The following is a 24,879-nucleotide window of genomic DNA, read 5'->3' as shown; positions in this document are numbered from 1 at the left end:
TGTCAGGTCATTTTAGTTTTAAATGTGGAAGAAAGATAAATCTGCAATTTGTCCATTTTGAGAAAAAATTGCACATTGGGCATAATATCAGTGATAAACAGATATGCATTCAAAGGATTACAAAGGAACCTTCTTTCCTTCAGCTGGTGGGTGAACGCACTGAGAGCTCCCCTCTGGAGGGCTAGGCCTCTGCAGGGTTTCTGGAGAGCAGCCACATTCCTAGCGAGTTTTAAGAATTTCTTCCATAGCTAGTCCCACCATCTGCAACCATGAGCTTTTTGTCTTTGCCATCGTTCCCTTTTTGACCTTAAGCAAACAGTTTGAATGCCCGAATATATTTGAGAGAGTTAGAGAGAGAGAGAGAGAGAGGAGTGGGGGGTGGGGGCATGAGGAGGATTTGTGTGCCACTTGCGTCCAGTCGGCACATTCCTTTTCTTTTTTCCCCCTCCCATTATCCTCGTGGTCTGCTGTTTTGTTTGCACGTATTTCACATTATGTGGCATTTTCTTGCTCAGCAATGGGCAAGGCCCACCACTGCAAACTTGGAAAATTCGCCCAAATCCCCAACAGCTCAAACTTTTGGCAGCCACTTAGCTTCGTGCAAGTGGGACCCAGCAAACGTTCAGACACCTCCAAACCTGCACCTTGCAGGTTGTAGGGAAAGCAACCAGGACCAGATGCAATCATTACATAGCCTCCTGTCTTTGATCTACCTGATCCCTTCCCCACTCTCCAGTAGCAAATATTCAAAGATTCTAAAAACTCTTGTCACTCCTATATAAGAAGATAAGAACTAGGAACAGGAGTAGGTCATCTGCCCCTTTGAGCCCGCTCCACCATTCAATAAGATCATGGCTTCAGCTCCACTTACCCACCCTCTCACCCTATCACTCAATCCTTCATTGTTCAAAAAAAACCATCTTAGCTTTAAAAACATTTACTGAGGCAGCCTCAACGACTTCACTGGGCAAGGAATTCCACAGATTCACAACCCTCTGGGTGAAGAAGTTCTTCCTCAATTCAGTCCTAAACCTGCTCCCCCTAATTTTGAGACTGTGCCCTCTTGTCCTAGTTTCACCTGTCAGTGGAAACATCCTCTCTACTTCTATCTTATCTATTCCCTTGAAAATATTATATATTTCTATAAAACTCCCTCCCTCATTGTTCTAAATTCCAATGAATATAATCCCAGCCTACACAGTCTGTCCTCATAAGCTTTCCCTACAACCTGCAAGGTGTAGGTTTGGAAGTGTCTGAAAGTTTGCTGGGTCCCACTTGCACAAAGCTAAGTGGCTGCCAAAAGTTTGAGCTGTTGGGGATTTGGGCGAATTTTCCAAGTTTGCAGTGGTGGGCCTTGTCCATTGCTGAGCAAGAAAATGCCACATAATGTGGGCAGCACGGTGGCACAGTGATTAGCACTGCTGCCTTACAGCGCCAGAGACCCGGGTTCAATTCCCGCCTCAGGTGACTGACTGTGTGGAGTTTGCACGTTCTCCCCGTGTCTGTGTGGGTTTCCTCCGGGTGCTCCGGTTTCCTCCCACAGTCCAAAGATGTGCAGGTCAGGTGAATTGGCTATGCTAAATTGCCCATAGTGTTTGGTAAGGGGTAAATGTAGGGGTATGGGTGGGTTGCACTTCGGCGGGTCGGTGTGGACTTGTTGGGCCGAAGGGCCTGTTTCCACACTGTAAGTAATCTAATCTAACTCCGGAATCAATCTGGTGAACCTCCTCTGCACCCCCTCTAATGCCAGTATATCCTTTCTCCTGTACTCCAGGTGTGGCCTCATCAGCATCCTATACAGCTTCAACATACTTTTAACCTCAATCCATTTAGCAACGAAAGACAAAATTCCATTTGCCTTCTTGATTACCTGTTGTACCTGAAGGCCAACTTTCTGTGATTCATGCAGAAGGACACCCAAGTTCCTCTACAAGGCAGCATGCTGCAATTTTTTGCCATTCACCTAATAGCCCTTTTTACAGTTGCTCCTACCATATTGGATGACTTCACATTTATTAACATAGTATTCCATCTGCCAGACCTTTGCCCACTCATATAAAGTATCAGTGTTCCTCTGCAAAGTTTCCCCGTCTACTGCACACTCTGCAGTGTCTGGGAAATTGATCGCTAAATCCTGGATACTCCTAAACCATCCTGGAAAGTTGGCAATGACCTCAGTTCTACCATCGAGAAGGCAGCAGACATGTACAACCCCTGGCATGTGTAAGTTACCCTCCAGTCCTCATTTGGATCTATATTACTGTTCTTCAAATTAAGCTATCAGTCAGAGGTGGTCAAATATTCTGGCTGGTGACTGCATGTGGCAATGCTAGACTTGGGGCAGGGGTTTGCCACCAACATCAAGGATGTGGTTTTAGATGCTTCAGAGTAGACACCAGCTCTGCCAGCAAAGTGCTAGTAGGGACCACCCTGAACCACTCACAAGGAGCAACTTCCTGTGGGACATGTCTGGCAGCCTTATACTTTCCAGAATCAGCACCTTCACCCTTCAGAAGTGGTGTTGCGGGTGATCTCATCTTACCTTACAAAATGGGGAAGCTGCATTCTGCTATCTCTTACAGCTATGGGTCATTCTGTGCAGGAAATATTTTCAGTCCCCTTTTAACAACACAACAGCAAAGTAGATGGTGCTATTTTTGAATGGGGTCTAGCTGCTGGGTATCAAAAGGGCACATCTATTTTGGACTCTAGCCCACCCACAATCACCATCACTATGGCAAAGATTCAGCAAAGATGTAGTGTCATTTGTACACTGGTTAGGTCCAGTCTTCTCCATATCAGCAAGACCCTCACTGTGGATATTCACTGACTCAATAACTTCAGGACTGAGATTGATTGATAGATTTTGGGGTCCTCGAAGGAATTTGAGGACTATAGGGATAATGCAAGAGAGTGCTGTTGCGGTGCAAGATCATACATAATGCTGTTGATATGTGGATAGAGTGGAACTGAAAAAAACACAACAAGTCAAGCAGCATCAGAGGAGGAGGGGAAGTCCATGTTTCAGGCCAGAACCATATGTGGAGCATCTTCGAGGGATGAAATGGCCTATTCCTGTTACTATTTCTTTGGTTGAAAATCCAGCTGACAGCTATATTGTGGGATGCAGGTGGAGAGGGTGCTACCCCCCATCTGAGCTCAAATAATTGTCAGGTTAATCTCACTTTAGTAAATTCCAAGTGTAGGTTCCAGACAACTGAAGACACACCTTCTAATTGTGAAGACAATGAAAATCGACACGTGCAAGTGACTAGAACCAGAGAAGCACAGAGATCTCGAAGGTTCGTAGGGATGGAGAAGGTTTTAAAAATGGGGGTGGGTGGCCATAGTGGACTTAGTACGAGGATGTAAATTTTGCATTTAAAAGGTTTGCTGGAATGGGAGCCAACTTAGGTTCAAAACGCAGCAACAGCGATACTAGACCTTGTCATTGTAAAATTAAACTAACGTTAATTGTGAAATACCCTGCTCATAAAAATGCAGGTTTTTATCTGCATCAGTCAACTGAATTTCTGTCCATTGGTATTTCTATCTATAAAGTCAAAGCTTTCTGGAATGAAAGAATTCAAATGACCAAAGAAAATGTTTGAAACATATTGTAATGCATAAGCAGTAATCCTCCTCCTATTATCAACACAGAGCGAGTATCAATGTGCACTTAATCCAGAGTCATTTGAAATATGCAAGTAAACCCACACCATTTCACTCAGAGTTAAATTTGGTTTGCTCCCAAACTATTATTTGGGCTCTGCCAGTGACTGCCTTACTATGTCTAAGCTACTGTATTCAGAAGATCACTCTGGGTATCAGAAAACTCTTTAGGTTCTAGTTTATTTTGAGCAGTCTCTTATGAGGTTAATGGAATCTGTTAAAGACTTCAGAATAGAGCCTGTATCTTAACCCATCCCGCAGTGTCTCTCTTGGTTCTCCAGATCCCATCCTAATTTGGAAAAGGGTGTGTTGCCATTTTAGGCCCCCCACCCATGGCATACACTGCAGAAATATTCTCAGGCCAGTGTTAACGTTATAAATAGGAGCAGGATTGGGCCATAGAACCTTTCATGTCCATTCTGCTGTTCATAAGACTGATTTTCTTTACCACCTGATTCCGATGTCCCATTATTCCTTTAATTCACATACATTCATTGATCTCTGTCTTGAATATACTCGATGAGTGAAGATCCACAATGCTCTGGGGAGAGAATTTCATCTTGTAGTTTCTGTAGATTGAACAGCATTGGATTCTCCATAATACAAACAAGGCCAGGACCTGCAGGTAAAGCAACTTGTCTCTGCACTTCATATGTGGCCGCTCCATCAGCAGATTGCGGTTGTGATCTGGATGAACCCAGCATGATAGACTGTGGCAATATTGTTGAGGTTGCTTCAACAGCTGGAACATCAGCTCCCTGATGCATTTTTCCCATCTTTTACAACCACTACCACTGAGCAATATGTTGCTCCAAATTGGGGCACTTCTTTGCAGTGAGAAATGCCAATTTGGAAGAGCTTTCGAATTAATCCCTTGTGCCTCTCTAGATTTTTTTTGCATTTAGCAAACAGAAGGATGGGACTAATTTCCTGTTGCTCAGTTCAACACAGGTCCTCAAAGCACAGGATGGGACAAATCTCCCATTGGTAAATTCAACATAGTCCTCAAAGCGGAAGGATGGGACTAATCTCCTGTTGCTCAGTTCAACACGGGTCCTCAAAGCAGAAAAATGACCTAGTTGACTGAGACAGTTCTTCATAGAACAAATTAAGGTCTGTTAACATTGCTAAACCTGAGTCACATTGTCTGCACCAGAATGTCCGAATCTTTGAAAATATTCTGGCACTGCTGCCTTGGCATTTCAAATCAGTCAATAGTTTTTGATCTTTTGATTCCCTTTTTTGAGGACAGGTTTTTTTGTATTCAGAAAATCACAAATCTGTAAGCGGTTCCTTGGAGTTAATATCTATGGCTTTTACCTTCTACTATAAGGAGAAAATAAGAAGATAGACTTGCATTTGTATAGCATGTTTTACAGCCACCAAATGTGTCTCATGGAATACTTTAAGTGGTGTTACTGTTGTAATAGAGGAAACGCAACAAACACTGTGCACACAGCAAGATCCCATAAACAGCAATGTCAGAATGACCAGGTGATGTGCTTTGTGACATTGAAGGATATTAATTGTGTGGTAAAATGGGGTTAACTTCCCTGTTCTTCTAGGTGCTCTGCTGTAACATCTTTAGTAGTTTTTAATCTTTTCTCTGTGAAAGATGTTAAGTTAGCTATCCTGTAGTTTCCTGTTTTCCATCTTCTACCCTTTGTGAATAAAGTAGTAGGATTTGCTATGCTTTTTCATTCTAATGGAACCTTCCCCAGATCAAGGGAATTTGGAAAATTAAAACCAGTGCATCAATTATCTCAGCCACTTTATATTATAAATGATCCTAAAATGAAATTCCTCAGGATCCAGGTCATGTCAACCTGCAGTTCAAATGATTTTCTCAGAGCCATATCCCTGGTGATTGTAATTGTGTTCTCTCTGAGTTAGAGTTTTTTTTTCTGAGATTTTACTTGTATCCTTCTACTGTGAGAACCAATGCAATATCCTGTTCAGTTGCTTTGCCATTTCCTTATTTTCTATCATTAATTTCCAGTGCCTGCTTTCTGTGGGACCAATATTCACTTTACCCCTTAATAATCAGTGGGAAATTTAGAAACAAATTTGTAAGGAGAATTCAGTTATCTGTAAGAATAATAGGGTTGTTATGGTACGGGATTTTAACTTTCCAAATATAGACTGGGACTGCAATAGCGATATGGGTTTAGATGGAGAGGAATTTGTTAAAAGTGTACAAAAAAGTTTTCTATTCAGTATATGGTGTACCCTACTAGAGAAGGTGCAAAACTTGACCTACTCTTGGGAAATAAGGCAGGGCAGGTGACTGAAGTGTCCATGGGGGAGCACTTTAGGGCCAGCGACCATAATTCTGTTAGTTTTAAAATAGTGATGGAAAAGGATAGACCAAATCTAACAGTTGAAGTTCCAAATTGGCGAAAGGCTAATTTTGATGATATTAGATAAGAACTGTCAAAAGCTGATTGGGGGCAGATGTTCATGGGTAAAGGGATGGCTAGAAAACAGGAAGCCTTCAGAAAGGAGCTAACGCGAATGTCAACATTCACTAATGCACCCTTCCCTCACACTTTCACCCTTTTCCCCCATTGCCCCCTTCAACTCCAAGTCAATAATCCATGGGACTTTGTGCTTCAAACATTTCCACACCAACCATTTCTTGACAAGTATTTTTTTTTGTTCCCAGAAAGAATTGAATAAAATTTGGGTCAAAGGTGATTTCTAGCTTTGAAGCTATTTGGAAGAAAAATTAATAGGAGCCACTAGGGGCCTATCTATCATATAGCCGCCTCCCTCCTCACTGCCCGACTAACAGTTCCTGCTTGTGGCTCCTCCGATCACAGGCTGGTTCACTGCCACATTAGTTGATGATTGGCTCACTGTAAGCCTTCAAGAGGGGGAGAGAGAGAGAGAGAGTTGTTCCAAAACCTCCCTCTTTCACTTGAAACTCTGTTTCAAATAAACAACGCAACAATAATTCCATTTCCTTCCAGGTCTTTGACTTTCTCGTGCAAGTTTACGTAATTAGAGACATAGAGATGTACAGCATGGAAACAGACCCTTCGGTCCAACCCGTCCATGCCGACCAGATATCCCAACCCAATCTAGTCCCACCTGCCAGCACCCGGCCCATACTTATTGAATTGTAAATCAGTAAACCAGACATCAAACCATACGAAATGTTCTGCTGGGCCATATACACGGCCTACCCTGTGAAATCTTATTTCCATAATAATCTTTGAGTTACCATGTCAAATGCCTTCTGGAATTCTAAGTACAGCACTCCAACATAGAACAGTGCATCATGAAACAGGCCCTTCGGCCCACTATATCTGTGCTAACCATGATGCCATTCTAAACTAATCCCACCTGCCTACACATGGTCCATTGTTCCCTGTATACCCTATTAGTCATGTGTCTGTCTAAATGCCTCTTCAATGTTGCTATCATCTCTGCTTCTATCACATTTCCTGGTAGTGCATTCCAGGCACCTATTCTGTATTAAAATAAAAACTTGCCTGACAAAACTTGCCTTTAAACTCCCTCACTTGCTTTAAATCTATATGGCCCCTATTATTTGACATTTCTGTCCTGGGGAAAATGATTCCAACTATTCCACCTATCCATGCTCTTATAATTTCACATAATCTCATAATGAGTTGCCTCTCAGTCTCCAACCCTCTAGCAAAAAAAAGTTCCAAGTTTGTCCAATCTTACCTTTATAGCTAATATATAGGCAGCATCCCAGTAAAGGTCTTTTGCATACAGTCCAAGCCTCCACATTCTTCGTGTACTGTGGTGACCAGAACTGCACACGATACCCCAAATATGGCCCAACGACAGCTTTATACAGCTGCAACATGACTTGTCAACTTCTATACCCAATATCCCAATCAATGAAGGCAAGTATGCCATATGCCTTTGTATCATCTTCATCCATTTGCTTTCAGGGAGCTTTGGGCATGCGCCCCAAGACCAAATGCTTCTAAGGATTTTGCTATTTGTTGTATACTTTCCTGTTGCATTTGACCTCCAAATATGCATCACTGCACACTATCTGTCATTTCTCCACCTAACTTTCCAACTGATCTATATCTTGCTGAATATTTTGACAACCTTCGTTGCTATCTATAACTCCAATGTTTGTCATCTGCGAACTTATGAATCAGACCTTCTACATTTTCATCCAAATCATTCATGTACATGACAGACAACAGAGGTTGCACTACAGATCTTTGCATAACACATGGTCACAGACCTCCAGTCAGAAAAACACACCTCCACAACTACCCTCTGTCTTCTATAACCAAGCCAGCTTTTCTAACTGATAAACTTACCAACTCACTGCATGGTAGGCTGGTCATCTGGACCAGCCTACCATGAGGGACCTTGTCAAATACTTTTATAAAGTCCATGTAGACTACATCCACTGACCTACCCCTCTCAATCACCTTTGTTGCTTCTTCAAAATATTCAACCAACTTTGTGACAAGACCTTCCCTGCACAGACCCAGGCTGACTATCCCAGTAAGTCCATTCTTTTCCAAATGCGAGTATGTCCTATCCCTAAGAATCTTCTCCAATAATTTCCCTACTAATATAAGGCCTACTGATCTGTAATTTCCTAGATTATCCCTGTAGCTTTGAACACAAGTGACATTCCAAACTACAATGATATTTTACAAGCTGTGCAAAATTACATTGAATTATGGAAGTTCCAGGTAAATGTGGTAAGGAAACAGTAAGGGAGAAAGTATAAAGTATACAAACCTGAAATTGCACCATCAGGTAAATGTAGAGATTACAAACATTGTAAAAAGAGAGAACTAAAGGCTCTGTATCTCAATGCGCTTAGTATTTATAACAGATGAATTGATATTGCAAATAAAAGTAAATATCTGTAGATATGAGTTCATAAAGTTCACAGGTTTCTCTTTTACCAATGTAGCTTGCTACTTCCTCAAAGAACTTTAATAAATTAGTCAAACATAATTTACCTTTCTCAAAACCATGTTGACTTTGCCTGATTACAGTGAGATTGCAACAGTTCTGCATTATAACCTCTTTAATAATGGGTTCCAATGTATACCCTATGAAAGGTACTCAGCAAACTGGCCTCCAGTTTTCTCCTCATTTCTTTGAACAGAGAATCACATTTGCCATTTTCTTGCAATTATGAATCTTGGGAATTTTGAAAATTTGCAACCAATCCATCTACTATTTCAGCAGAGACTTCCTTTAAGACCCTTGAGTGATAACTATCAGGACGTGGGGACTTATCAGCTTTTAGTTATAATAATTTTCAACACAATTTCTTTGGTGATTGTAATTGTTCCTTCATTACTTTCACCTCCAAGTTCACAATCATTTTGGGGATGTTATTCGTAGTTTCTATAACGAAGACAAGACATAAAGTATCTGTTCAATTCTTCATCATTTCCTTACTTTCCATTATTAATGCCCAGCTTCTGGAGTGCATTGCTCAATTTTCTTGCATATTTCCTACTTGAATACCCATAGAACTCATACTATTTCTTTACAGTTTTGAAATAATAGTTTTCTCCCTCCCTACTAATCTTTTTAGTCATTCCTTACTTTTGTAAACATTCTAACCAATCTTCTGCCCTGCCGCCAATCTTTGTGGAGTTACACACTTTCTCTTTCAATTTGATACCATATTTAGTTACCTCAGTTCACCATGGATGGTGCACCCTTCCTTGGGGATCTGATTTTCTCTCTGCAATGTATCTCTTCTGAATATTCTGAGGTATCTCTTTAAAAGTCTTGTCTCACCAGCTCTAGTTTTAAAATAGTGATGGAAAAGGATAGACCAGATCTAAAAGTTGAAGTTCTACATTGGAGGAAGGCTTATTTTAATGGTATTGGGCAAGATCTTTCAAAAGCTAATCGGAAGCAGATGTTCACTGGTATAGGGACGGCTGGAAAATGGTAAACCTTCAAAAATGAGAGAATGGGAGTCCAGAGACAGTATATTCCTGTTAGGGTGAAAGGAAAGGCTGGTAGGTGTAGGGAATGCTGGATGACTAGAGAAATCGAGGTTTTGGTTAAGAAAAAGAAGGAAACACGTCAGGTATAGACGGGAGAGATTAAATGAATCCTAAGACGAGTATAAAGGTAGTGGGAGAATACTTAAGAGGGAAATCTGGAGGCCAGAAAAGGGACAGGAAATAGCTTTGACAAATAGGATTAAAGAGAATCCAAAGGGGTCTTATAAATAGATTAAGGGCAAAAGAGTAACTAGGGAGAGAATAGGGCCCCTCAAAGATCAGCAAGGCAACCTTTGTGTGTAGCCGCAGGAGATGTTGCAGATACTAAACGAGTATTTAGAATCGGTGTTTACTGTGGAAGACGTAGAATGTGGGGAAATAGATGGTAACATCTTGAAAAATGTCCATATTACAAGGGAGGAAGTGCTGGATGTCTTGAAATGCATGAAAGTGGATAAATCCCCAGGACTTGATTAGATGTACCCTAGAACTCTGTAGGAAGTTAGGGCATTAATTGCTGGGCCACTTGCTGAGACATTTGTATCTTCAATAGTCACAGGTGAGATGCCAGAAAACTGGAGGGTGGCTAATGTGGTGCCACTATTTAAGAGAGGTGGTGGTAAAGAACAGCCAGGGAACTATCGGTGAGCCTGATATCGGTAACGGACAGGTTGTTGGAGGGCATCCTGAGGGACAGGATTTACATGTTTGGAAAGGCATGGACTGATTAGGGAGAGTCAGCATGGCTTTGTGCTTGGGAAATCATGTCTCATGAGCTTGATTGAATTTCTTGAAGAAGTAACAAAACAGATTGATGAGGGCAGAGCAGTACACGTGATCTATATGGACTTCAGTAAGGCGTTCAACAAGGTTCCTCATGGGAGACTGATTAGCAAGGTTAGATCTTATGGAATACAGGGTGAACTAGCTATTTGGATGCAGAACTGGCTTGAAGGTCGAAGACAGAGGGTGATGGTGGAGGATTGCTTTTCAGAATGGAGGCCTGTGACCAGTGGTGTGCCACAAGGATTGGTGCTGGGTCCACTGTTTTTTGTCATTTATATAAATGATTTGGATGTGAGCATAAGTGGTATAATTAGTAAGTTTGCAGATGACACCAAAATTGGAGGTGTAGTGGACTGTGAAGAAAGTTACCTTGGGTTCCAATGGCATCATGATTAGATGGTCCAATCGGTGAGAAGTAGCAAATTTGAGTTTAATTTAGAAAAATGTGAGGAGCTCCATTTTGGAAAAGCAAATCAGGGCAGGACTTATACACTTAATGGAAAAGTCCGAGGGAGTGTTGTTGAACAAAGAGACCTTGGAATGCAGGTTCATAGCTCCTTGAAAGTAGAGTCACAGGTAAATAGGATAGTGAAGAAGGCATTTGATATGCTTTCCTTTATTGTTCAGAGCATTGAGTATAGGGGTTGGGAGGTCATGTTATGGCTCTCCAGGACATTGGTTCAGCCACTTTTGGAGTATTGCGTGCAATTCTGCTCTCTTTCCTATTTGAAGGATGCTGTGAAACTTGAAAGGGTTCAGAAAAGATTTACAAGGATGTTGCCAGGGTTGGAGGGTTTGATCTATAGAGAGAGGCTGAATAGGCTAGGGCGGTTTTCCCTGGAGCATCGGAGGCTGAGGGGTGACCTTATAGAGGTTCATAAGATATGAGGGGCATGGATAGGATAAATAGACAAGGTCTTTTCCCTGGATGGTAGGGAGTCCAGAACTAAAGGCCATAGGTTCAGGTTGGAGGGGAAAGATATATAAGGGACCTAAGAGGCAATGTTTTCATGCAGAAGGTGGTGTATTTATGCAATGAGCTGCCAGGTGAAGTGGTGGAGGCAGGTACATTTGCAACATTTAAAAGGCATCTGGATGGGTACGTGAATAGGATGGGTTTAGAGGGATACGGGCCAAGTGCTGGCAAATGGGACTAGATTGGGTTGAGATATCTGGCTGGCATGGACGAGTTGGACCGAAGGGCCTGTTTCTGTGCTGTATATCTCTATAACTCTACTGACCTATCCCTTAAGCTAACTTAACCAGTTCATTTTAGCCACCTCTGTCTTCATGCCCTCATAATTATCCCTATTTAACTTTAAAGATTAGTCTTAGATCCATTCTTCTCTCTCTTTCAACAAGAGAATGCATGCTGTGTGAAATAGTCAAAAATAGTGAGACGTATCTATTGATATTTCTGTTTGCAGTGTCAATTCTTCTGCATTATTACTAAATGCTAAGTGTTTTGAGAGAGAGCCTGTAGTTATGGCTTTTTAAAATTATTTTTGTGACCTCCACCCTAAAGGTTTGTGCACTTCCTACCTCCTCCTCTGTTGCTTCTTCGTGTATTTAATGGAAATTTCAGAATTTGATATAATCTTGTGTCCTGTAAAATATCATTGCAGTTTAGAATTTCATTTGTGTTCGAAGCAACATTAAAACATTGAATAGGAACTAAATTAACCAGCTGTAATGGGTCATTTGATTCATGGGATGTGCAATTTATCCTCTTAAGGACCCTTGGTTCCAAGTTGATTTTATAAAAACAAAGAGTTGCCCTGAATTAGACGATGTCAAATCAGTCCCAAATTTTATTTGTGAAATTCTGTTTCTATTGGCTCAGCAGATGAGATCTGCTCCATTGTGTATGGAGGAAACTGGGCAGGAATGATTGAGGAGGAAGTTCGTCGCAATTATTATTTTCTAGGTTACACTCCAGGAGACTTGATTTACCTTTTATTTTTGGAATACCCTCCTTATACTTGTGTTATCTTGGGGCCGCTGCTGAGTGCGAGATGTGGACGTTTCCCTTCACTGATGAGAATTAGCTTCTCTTGGGATGTTGCTTCAATTGGTGTTAACAATGTTTCAGTGAAGTAATTTTCCAATGGTATGAAAACTCTCTAAATTTGTTTGTCAAGGCGGGGTGAAGTTCTACAATATGTTGCTTTGTGAACAGACCTGCAAACACATAATTAAAAGCCTGAATCAAAATCTTAGCATTTTAAAACATACTCTCAAAATGAGACATAGAGTCATAGAGATGTACAGCACAGAAACAGACCCTTCAGTCTAACTCATCCATGCTGACCAGATATCCTAATCTAGTCTAGTCCCATTTGTCAGTATTTGTCCTTTAATCCTCTAAACCCTTCCTATTCTTAAACCCAACCAGATATCTTTTAAATGTTGTAATTGTACCAGCCTCCACCATTAAGTGTATGATTGGCTTTTCCAAAATGCAGCACCTCACATTTATCTAAATTTAACTCCATCTGCCACTCCTTAAACCATTGGCCCATCTAATCAAGATCTTGTTATGCTCTGAAGTAACCTTTGTCTCTGTCCACTCCACCTCCAATTTTGGTGTCACCTGCAAACTTACTAACTATACCACCATGTTCACTTCCAAATCATTTATATAAATGATGAAAAACAGTGGACCCAGTACTGATTGTTGTGGCACTCCACTAGTCACAGGCATCCAATCTGAAAAGCAACCCTCCACCCTTTGTCTTTTACTTTTGAGCCAGTTCTGTATCCAAATGGCTAGTTCTCCCTGTATTCCATGAGACCTAACCTTGCTAACCAGTCTCCCATGGGGAACCTTGTCGAACATCTTACTGAAGTCCATCTAGATTATATCCACAGCTCTGTTCCTGTCAATCCTCTTCATTACTATTACAAACATACCTCAATCAAGTTCGTGAGATATGCTTTTTCCACACACAAAGCCATGTTGACTATGCTTAATCAGTCCTTGCCTTTCTAAATACATGTAAATCCTGTCCCTCAGGATTCCTTCCAACATCTTGCCCACCATCGATGTCAGCCTCACTGGTCTATAGTTCCCTGGCTTTCCCTTATCACCTTTCTTATATAGTGGTGCCAGGTTAGCCAACCTCCAGTCTTCCGTCACCCCACTTGTGATTGTTGATGATACAAATATCTCAGCAAAGAGCTAAGCAATCACTTCCCTAGCTTCCCACAGCGTTCTAGGGTACATCTGATCAGGTCCTGAAGATTTATCCACTTAGGTGCATTTTAAGACATGGACCAGCACCTAGGTAAAATAGACATTTTTCAACATGTCACCATCTATTTCCCCACACTCTATATCTTCCATGCCCTTCTCCACAGAAAACACTGATTCAAAATACTTGTTTAGTATCTCGCCCATCTCCTGCAGTTCCACACAAAGGCTGCCTTGCTGATCTTTGAGCCCTATTCTCTCCTTAGTTATCCTTTTGTGCTTAATGTATTTATAGATACCTTTGGATTCTCCTTAACCCTATTTGCTAAAGTTATCTCATGTCCCCTTTTTGCCCTCCTGATTTCTCCCTTAAGTATACTTTTACTGCCTTTATACTCTTTTAAGGATTCACTTGATCTCTGCAGTTTATACCTGACATGTGCTTCCTTCTTTTTCTTAACCAAAACCTCAATTTCTCTAGTCATCCACTATCCCCGACACCTATCAGCCTTTCCTTTCACCCGAACAGGAATGTACTGTCTCTGAACTGTCATGATCTCATTTCTGAAGGCTTCCCATTTTCCAGTCGTCCCTTTCCCTGCGAACATCTGCACCCAATCAGCTTTTGAAAGTTCTTGCCTAATACCGTCAAAATTAGTCTTACTCCAATTTAAAACTTCAACTTTTAGATCTGGTTTATCCTTTTCCATCACTATTTTAAAACTAATAGAATTATGGTCGCTGGCCCCAAAGTGCTCCCTCACTGACACTTAAGTCACCTGCCCTGCCTTATTTCCCAAGAGTAGGTCAAGTTTTGCACCTTCCCTAGCAGGTACATCCACATATTGAATCAGAAAATTGTCTTGTATGCACTTAACAAATTCCTCTTCAACTAAACCCTTAACATTATGGTAGTCCCAGTCAATGTTCAGGAAGTTAAAATCGCCTACCATAACCATCCTATTATACTTACAGATAATTGAGATTTCCTTACAAATTTGTTTCTCAATTTCCCGCTGACTATTGGGAGGTCTATAATGCAATCCTAATAAGGTGATCATCCCTTTCTTATTTTTCAGTTCCACCCAAATAACTTCCCTGGATATATTCCCAGGAATATTCTCCCTATGTACAGCCGTAATGCTATCCCTTATCAAAAATGCCACTCTCCCTCCTCTCTTGCCCCCCTTTCTGACCTTCCTGTAGCATTTGTATCCTGGAACCTTAAGCTGCCGGTCCTGTCCATCCTGAGCCACATTTCTGTAATTGCAATGATATCCTAGTCCCACGTTCCTAACCATGCCCTGAGTTCACCTGCCTTCCCTGTTAGGCCCCTTGCATTGAAATAAATGCAGTTTAATTTATCAGTCTTATCTTGTTGTCTGCTCTTTTCCTGCCTGCTCTGAATGTTTGACTTGCTCCTTTTCTCAACTGTACCAGTCTCGGATAGATCTCTCCTTACCTCACTAGTTTAATTCCTCCAGAGCAGCAAATTTCCCTGCCAGTATATTAGTCTCCTTCCAATTCAGGTGCAATCCGTCCTTCTTGTAAAGGTCACTTCTACGCCAGAAGAGATTCCAATGATCCAAAAATGTGAACCTTTCTCCCCTGCATCAGCTCCTCAGCCATGCATTCATCTGCTCTATCCTCCTATTCCTACCCTCCCTAGCTCATACCACTGGGAGTAATGCAGATATTATTACCCTCGAGGACCTTTTTTAAACTCCTGCCTAAGTCTCTATATTCTCCCGTCAGTATCTTATCCTTTTCCCTTCCTATGCCATTGGTTCCAATATGTACAATGACCTCCTGCTGATCCCTCTCACTTTTGAGAACATTTTGCACCTTCTCTGAGATGTACTTGATCCTGGCATCAGGGAGGCAACACACCATTCTGATTTTTCGCTGCTGGCAGCGGAAACGTCTGTCTATGCCTCTGACTAGAGAGTCCCCTATCAGAATCGATCGCCTGGACCTGATGTACCCCTCGTTACATTAGAACCAGTCTCGGTACCAGAAACCTGGTTGTTTGTGCTACATTCCCCTAAGAATTCATCACCCCCCACATTTTCTACACAGCAGACTTTTTTTGAGATGGGGATAGCCACAGGAGACTACAGCACTACCTGCCTACCCTTCCTACCTTTTCTGGCATTAACCATCTACCTGTCTGTATCTGTGGCTTTTCTCCCTTCCTATATCTACCATCCATCACAGCCCCTGGCTCCTGTAAATTCCTTATTGCCTATGACTGCTGCCCCAACCAATCCATGCAATATGATAGGATTCAAAACCAAAGACATTTCCTGCAGACATAATCATCACTAACATGGAAACTCTCCCTAAACTCCCATACCCAACAGGAAGAGCATATCACTCCAGTGAAGGCCATCTTTGATCTTTTACAATCTACAGACCCAGAAAATAGCACCATCTCAATGCCCTGGAACACTGCTCCAGGCTCACTTAATACTTATGGTTTATGTTTTTAAAATTTAATCCAGAGACAGATCTCAATAAACATAAAGTCAAGAAAGAATCCATTAAACTCACTATTGTAGATTTACAGCAAGGTTACGCTTAAAAACTATGCTCTTATCTGCTCCTGTGATGTGAGCTCTCCCACACAGTCTCCTCCGAGGTTAGCTGTGAATTTCACTGATAGTTAATTTTTCCTAGATGCACTCCGAAGTCCAGAGATACATGAACTCTAATAGCAAGGGCAGTAATTGTGCGGATTCACTGCTGTGTTAGACCTCTTTCTCTGACTATGACTGCCTGTCTTCCTCCTTTTTAAAGTTGTTTAGATCCCTTTTCCCCCAAAGTTCCAAAACAACACAACAGCTCATAAAACAGTATGTGCTGCACTTGGAATTAGAAGAAATCATCTCCAACACCTTAAACACCTCAAAAAATGGCTTGCTTACGTACTTGCAATGTCGAAATCTTTGGATTTGTCTTTGGAGTCAATAGTTTGCATCCCTGACACAGCAAAATTCCACACCTCCATTATCCCTGGAGTCAATCTTCCAAATGTGTTTATATGAACACTGGAGTCTTGCTGCCGTGAAAGCAGCATTTGAGAAGAATGTGGAAAAATATAAGACTGAATGAAAATGAAATTGCTTTTTCTTTAGATAATGAAAGATCAAAAGATGACCCTGTAGCAGCCTTTAGTTCTGTGACAGGGTTTGATAGAGATTGAATGAAAAAACATTTTTTTTCCCACTTGCAGGTGAGCCCAGAACTAAGAGTCATGAACAGAAGTTAGTATTAATCAATTCATAGGGAATTCAAGAAAAATGCCTTTAACCACAGCAATTTCCACATGAACCATCCTATGATAGGACAAGGTTGAGGTGAATAATATAGATGTAATTAAGAGAAGCTAGATCATGACATATAGGAGAAAGGAAAAGGAGCGTTTGCAAATAGGTTGAGCTGAAGTCTATTGGGAGGATTTCTTATGGACTATAAACACCAACATAGAACAGTTGGGATCAATGACCTGTTTTTATTGCTGTAAATTCCATGTCAGAAAGACCAGCTGTGTTGTGTGTTCAACATTTCGAATTCTATCTGTTTGTTTATAATGTCTCTCTCCCTCTCCTGAGTGACCCACTGGTGATTGTGAATACGTAGGGAGGAATTCCAAGTGTTATGTACAACTTGATAGATTCTCTTATTGTTATTTTTGTCTTTTTTTTCACAAATGCAAGACCAAACTCCTAATACAAAAACATGATTCATCTAATACCCCAAAAAAACATATATAGCGTGACTGGGTATACATGCTGTCAGGTTTCAGTATTTGAATGCAAAGGTCTCTGTAACGAAACAACCTCTGCGCTGTTACATAAATGCTGCATTAAACATCTGTGGGTGGATAGAAAGCAAATACTGCAGATACTGGAAATATGAAGTAAAAATTTCAAATAGTAGAAATATTTATCAGGTAAAATTGAGAGAGGACTCAAGTTAGTTTGTGACCCAGAATTCGAAGTAGTCATTGACCAGAAACATTCATTCCAGTTTAGGCTTCCTGGCTGCTACCTGACCTCCTGCATATTTCCACTATTTTGGATTTTAACTTAGGAACTGAGCTTCATCAAATAGAAAACAAGTCAGTACTTTCTCCACCATGTCTCTGTCCTCCTCACATTTGTAGCTATGTTGCGAATTTCCCATGAGGGGTATTAATTTTCATAAGGGATTGCATCATGTTGTGAATGTTGCACGTTATGGGTGATCTCTACAATGTCAAACTCCACCATGGATTGTATGCATGAAGCAAACCTAACCAAGGGAAGTTAGGGGTTTGCTTTTGTTCATTTTTGCCTGGATTACAGAGGAACCTCAATTTTCCAGCTTTCAATTATCCAAATATCGGATTATCCGGCATGATCGCAAGGTCCCGATGCTGGGCTAAACAATGTTGTCCGGCATTCAATTATCCGGAATTCAATTAACCAAACAAAACACTCCCTGCCCGTGTCCTTTGGATAATCGAGGTTCCTCTGTATATCTTAAACAGGCAGAATTGATAGCGAAATTAGGCTGTACTATTAAATCTCATTCTCGTTCTTTACCATCTAGCCCCCAAATGCAACTGTGCAAGGTCCCAAAATGCTTACATGGTGCTAGGTAACAAATGAGACAGAATTAGTTTTCCAATCTGGTAGATTTCCTACGACAGAAAATCTGACATTTCTGCCAACTCCTTTTTAATGGTTATGCCTATGTTATCAGTCTGCCGATCTGATATCAAGTCAACAGGTAAACCAGAAAAGCTTAAGATCGTTAAACATGATGGTTTGCTCCTGCCAAAACATAATTCCCTACTCTAGCTGCTTGTTCTCACTGAGCAGCACAATACACAACTTTTATTATTTGAATCAGAATTGAATCAGCCATTTCTGGTCCAATTCATTTGATTCTTCCTACTTAAGCTTTGCCTTTCCCCCTGTCTTTAACAGGCAACTCAACACCTCACTTTGGTTTTTGTAGTAACTCTATTACTTGATGCCCATTCTGTTAGAATCATTGCATCTCTACAGTTTGGAAGCAGGCCGTTTGGCCCATCAGGTCCTCACTGACTCTCCGAAGAGCATCCAGCCAGACCCACCCCACTACCCTATCCGTGTAACCCTGCATTTCTTTTGGCAAATCCATCTAGCCTGCACAATGGGCAATTTAGCATGGCCAGTCCACCTAACCTGCACATCTTTGGATTGTGGGAGGAAACCAGAACACATGTTGAAGGAATATCACACAGAAAAGGGGAGAATTTGCAAACTCCACACATTCACTAGCCCAAAGATGGAATCAAACCTGGGTTGCTCATGCTGTGAGGCAGCAGTGCTAACCACTGAGCTGCCATGTTTAAAGTCTGGAGTCTGTGATTCATTGCACGGTCAACTTATAAATTCATCAGGTTTTCTCAAATGTTTTCAAATTTCAATGGTTGTAATGATTATTCTGCTCAGGTGTAACATTTTCATCTCATCCTAATGGTATAATACTTTTTGTTAATACATTTTGTATTCGTTAAGAGTTGAGATAATAAATATAGGTTGTTGTGTTGTTGGTTTACACACGATACAACATACCTACTTTTCAATTTATACTCATGAGCAGTAACATTATTAATGTTTGCAGGTGGGACCTGCCTTTGTTGAACTTTTTGTGCTCAGTGGGTCAGGATCAAAACCCTCTTGCCCTCAGCAAAAAATTAATCAAGCTTTCAATAAGTACTCAACTATATTGTCTGTTGCTGCGTTTGAATCCCAGTTTCAATCTGGAATCACGTTATTCTGAATTACGTGAGTAGTTATGTAAAATGGACCCTGACGCCCCCCCCTTGTCCACACAATCTCAGCCCCCCCAAAAATTGGGAAAGAGTTGGAAAATCATGAAGAAACATCACTTGCATTTTCGTCTTTCTCCTGTCAAGTTTTTTTTTGAATTCAAGAATTTATCACTACCCACATTATTGTAATCTTTGGGCGGTTTTTTTCCCCTTTTAAAAGTATCGTTTGTCCAATGGGAAAATGTGCATTTATATAGTACCTTCCACAATCTCAATGTCCCAATAAACGTCTGCATTGTGAGAAATATGGTGGCCAATAGCACAAAGATCATGCAAGCATCAATCACTCTTCTCCATGATATTGTGTGATAAATATTGAACATGACACTTCCAGGGTGGTGGGATTAGAAAATATCCTCTGCCAACTGGTGCAAAAGGCCTATTGAAATATGAAGTAGTCAGTCTACATAATCAGTGTTGGAAGATTACTTGACAAGATTTATGGTAATATCATGCTGAGCCCACTCATGTCTTTTATAAAACATTCTTCTAACTGTAACGTTAGTAAAGTTAAAGTGACCAACAGCTTATCCCACAGAATTTTCTGTTAATCCTAACCAAGAATACTTTTTCCCTGAAGTTCCATTACCATGACAACAAATGCTCTTCTACACCACGGGATCTTGTGTCCACCTGCAAAATAAAAGGGAACATCATTTAATACCTCACCTGAAAATGACACCTCTGATAATGTACATTGTGTGTTTTTTCTGAAAGCTTAACCATAGCCTTCAAAATAACGGAGGCGCAGGTCATCTGTCTTCTTTCACTGGTATAGATAAACAATACATTTCTACATTTAGCTATATAATTTAATCAACAGCTTTCAGTAATTGAGATTTAACCATTCATTCTTCAATTTAGCAGAAAATCCTAAAGCCAGAGCTTGCAAAATGTTGGTATGTGTACTTCCTCCAATGGAGTTTAGGTTACCTTTCTCCCTAATAGATATTTTTGAACAACTTGCTCAGAGATGTTATTACACACCTCCAGAGGAGATGGGACTTGAATCTGGGCTGCCTGGCTCAAAGTTAAGGACATTGCCACTTTACCACAAAGTCCTTGTCTCTCCCCTGTATCTGTTCTGAGTTTGTACTCCTCATTAACTATCCAAACCAGTTTCTTGAGCCTTGTTTGAATTATGCAAATACTGACAAATATGGAGATACAATCCTTCAATATGTGAACTTGCTGGATTTGTATTTGTAATATTTTTATTGGTTTTGTACAGATACTGAAGCTGCTTAGAAAATGTTGGTGAATAATAGTTTGCAGTTGACATGATGAAAGATTCATAAGTAGTGCTATTTAAAAAAAAGCTAGGTAACGTTTTTTAGTCAGTGTTTTAGAGTTCTGTTCAATCGCTGACACCGAACGTTCACCATGCTATGACACCAAAACCGCCTTTTGTTCCTTTCTCAATAACTGTATTCAGTCAAACAAAGAATAACTGTTAAACCATATTTAGTATGCTGATGGCTTGATGTTTTGATACTGTATGGAACTGTGAATAGTATATGTACTGTTCTGCCTCAATTTGCATGTGATTGTATTAAAAAAGGGTTAATATTCTGCCTAGTTCTGATTTTAAACTGTAACTGTGTGATTGAAAGGAATTGAAACTCAACAGAAAGGTAACTGCTGTAAAACTTATAAAGTTTAATTCGCTTCTGTGTGCTTGAGCTGATGGTGACCAATGACTAATAGTGTTCTTGTGAAATGTAGCATTGTCCTCTGATGTATTTTGTATTCATTGCTGGTGCTTGTTATTTTCAGCCGAGGCAGATGTTAATCAGAACAATGGATCTTCCTCAAAGCAGAAGAAGATGGTAGCGCCAGGCTCCAAGAGTGTAGAGGACCCAAAGAATGCCTGGAAGTCGCCCAGCACAGCTGAGCCAGCTGGGCGCCCACACTTGGTCCGCCTCTTTTCTCGTGACGCGCCAGGACGTGAGGACAACACCTTCAAAGACCGCCCATCGGAATCCGAAGACCTTCAAGCCATCCAAGAGGATAGCTCAGTTCCTGTGTCGAGCTCAGATTTGATGGAAGTGCAGAAACTGTCCTCACAATCATCAGCTAAGAAGGGACAAGTAGCAAAACAAATGGCATCCGCAAGCGCTTCAGACCATGCAAAGCAAGCTGGAGGAGCCCACTCAAGGCAAAGAGACTCGGGGATACTCGACCAACTGGGAAAGTTTTTTGGGCAAGAAGGTTCCAGGAAAGTACCTGAGAAGGGCAAGGTGAGCTCTGAGGCATAAAGGACTGAACAGGAGCTTAAAACCTTCAGAAGAGGGTTATTCAAACTGTCTCAGTATCGGCAAGCATTGAAATGGCCCATTATAAATGTTGACAGTCTTTTCCTGTTTTATTCCTTTTAAGTAGTTTGTTAATAATGAAGAACTCCCTGTTTTTGTTTCTAAAAAGATGTTGCATTAGAATATTGGTAGCCTCATTAGGCTTGTGTGTTGTGTTCCACAATTCATTTAGTATTAAAGGACTGTGCATGTTTTAAAATGTAAATATTCTAGAGGAAAAGAACGTGAGTGCTGTTTCTAAAATCTTCAAGAAACTCACCGTTTCAAGACTAATTCATAAAATATTATGAAAATACTTTCTAAATTATTAATACATCTTTCACTGTTGAGCAGTAAGATGAGACCCATCTCTTTGATTTTGATTGGTTCGTTGAATTGGTGATAGTAAATCTCCCTGATTACCGATGCATTATTTGACCACTAGTGTAGATCATCAAGTGTGAATTGGATTACTAATAATGTACAGCAGATGGGATCTTGACATTCTTGATTTTGGAGAATGAACAATGTATCTTCTCTGTGAGGGTACCCCATGAATTTGATTAGAAATTTATTCAAATATGGTAGTCAATTCTGATATGGCCCTTTCCATGAACATCAATCACTTTTTTTTTCCAAAAAAAGTCTTATATTTTAAGATTCTGGTGTAGTCACTATCCTTTACTCCACTCTGCATCAATTGGAATCACTTTTTTAATCTAACTCCTTTTGTTTTCATGGACCTTCAGAAATTGCAGCGATTCAACCATTTAATTCTCAACCTGATGTCCTTTCTGTTAGACTGCACGCCCCCAGTTTTTTTTTATTGCCTGTGATTATACCTCATTAATATTGTTGAATTGAAACAAATGAATATCTGCCAATGCTTTACTGGCTGAGATTGTCCCTTGTGGCTTTGTGTAATCTTTTATGTGCTGAGGTCAATCTTTTTGTAAATAAACCTTGGCACAGATAGCAAGAGTCCAAATGTATGTGAGGACGGAGTGTAGTAGTCCTTTATTTGTCCTATAAGACACATTTACTACATGAATTAACAACTTTTGGATACAGCTGAACTCAATGATTATTGCCAGTGATTGTTGCTTCCTAGTTGCCAGGAAATTTATGGACTTATTAGTGAAATATCCTACAGATTTACAACTCTTCAGAATCCTGTAAAGTAAACAAAAATGTCACGTTTGCTGCATAGAACAGAATTATAAATGCCCTATGACTTGCAGAATCCAAGCTGTTCACCATCATGTGGTGAAACTATGTTTTTGTTTTTATAAGGGACCTGAATACTTTCCTTCCTGTACAGTTTACGAATTACTTGGATTATTCCAAGTTGTGCTTGTCTTTCATTGCAGTTTGTAAATAAGTGAACTTTTAAATTTTCTGGAAGTTGTTGGTCTCAGTCAGTCACAATGAGTGAAATGTGGTGTTGTAATTGTTAGTTTGTCACAGAAATGGTGTGGCTCGTCAGAAGCATAGCAGTAGCTGTTGTTTATGACACAGCCTTTAGTGACGTAGGACTTGCAACAGGTATCCTACCAGCCCAATAAAGTGTGATTTTTCTCTCCATTTTATTCCATTATAGAGACTCAAAGATGCTACAATTTAAATGTACTGTTTGGTAGGAAATGAAAACTTATTCTGAACCTTCACTATAACTTAGAGCAAATAGATTTCGCAGTAAGATTAAATTAAAACTATTCTGCTATGGATTTAGAAAAGCAATTGTCTGATTCATTAGATCTGAAGCATATTTGCTGATATGGCATTTTATGAACTATTCTTCAGAAAGTGAAGTGGTGAAGGCATTCTGATATCAAAGAGCACTGTGCAATCGTGGAGATGTATCTAAGAACTCAGATTTGCGTTTATAGTTTTTTCTATCCCATCTTCTACTCAAACTAGCGGAAGCGTCCCATATTGAACTCAATGTCAGTCTCCATTCAGTGCACTTGCTGCTGATAACGTACTAGATCTCTGCTTCTCCCTTCTGCTTGTTAATGCTTCACTCTCAAAAAATTGTGCCATCCCTATTAGCCAACCCACTGCAGCAATTAGCGGCAACAGTTAGACACTCTGTCTTTGTCCTTACACTGACATTAAATCTGACTGCATTTGAATTTGCAGAGAAACAGATTTTTTGACAGGAATAAAAGTGGTTGGGTGGAAATGCACGCCCACGTGCCCTGAGCAATGACCTAATGAATTTTTCTCTCGCTCACACATCCAAATTGTTCAAATGTGTTACCAATAAATTTAAATACATTTTTGTCAACATGATGCTGCAGATAGATGCCACTTTCTTCAATAGTGATGGTAGCATTGCTTACATGGAAATATTGTAACTATTGTGGAATATGAGAGTGGGATAACTGTCCAAGAGTTGGCCAGAGAAATATTCTTCTGCAAGTCATAGATACATGCGTGTCGTAATCTTCTGTGCATACTGCAGCATAGTCTGACAGAGTCCATGACGCCTCTGTGTATTCAGTACATTGAAATGCCAAGAAATTCATGTCTTGACTACTTTCGAAGTAAATGTATGTTTTGATTTCAACCAAAATGCCTTCATGTGCATTTGCACAGAATGTACAGGATTATTCAAATTAAATATTGTCTCAAGGACTTAACAGGGTAACCTGGCTACAGTGGCTATACGATTACATTTCTGGCCTGGTACGTCAGGATTAATGGAAATTTTTGTGATCTTTGATTAGTGTTGGGATGTTTCTCCCCCAGAGTCTTGTTGCACTCTGCACAAACCCAAATGTCATTGAGCCCAGTGAGATCAGGTTGGCCTTAAGACAGCATGGCTGCCTGAATCCCAGCAAACCACATGCCTCTTCACTTCAGGTTGATTTCAGGGATTGTCTTGTCACTCCAGCCTGCTTTGGAGCCACATGTTATTCTGGACTATCCCCGCATCCTGTTTCTCTGCCTTTTGGCCTGTATATCAGTTGGCTGGACAGCTGGTCTGTGATGAAGACTGACACCAACAGCCTGGGTTCAAATCCCATACCAATCGATTCCCCACAAAGGCCCCAACTTCTTACCTGAGGTGTG

The 24,879-nt window shown here is 40.5% G+C and overlaps 1 protein-coding gene across 3 annotated transcripts in view; it reads left to right on the top strand.

Annotated features, from left to right (window-relative positions):
* LOC132813273 (myelin basic protein-like) overlaps nucleotides 1–24,879 on the top strand; it is a 180,591-nt gene that overhangs the window by 113,627 nt on the left and 42,085 nt on the right. For all 3 annotated transcript variants that reach the window (XM_060823117.1, XM_060823118.1, XM_060823116.1), the window contains one exon: nucleotides 21,284–21,747. In XM_060823117.1, the coding sequence (XP_060679100.1) occupies nucleotides 21,284–21,747 (464 nt within the window). The remainder of the gene's footprint in view (nucleotides 1–21,283; nucleotides 21,748–24,879) is intronic.

This window comes from Hemiscyllium ocellatum, chromosome 4 (assembly GCF_020745735.1).
Source record: "Hemiscyllium ocellatum isolate sHemOce1 chromosome 4, sHemOce1.pat.X.cur, whole genome shotgun sequence".
Classification (NCBI taxonomy): Eukaryota; Metazoa; Chordata; class Chondrichthyes; order Orectolobiformes; family Hemiscylliidae; genus Hemiscyllium; species Hemiscyllium ocellatum.
This window is presented reverse-complemented; position numbering and strand designations above follow the sequence as displayed.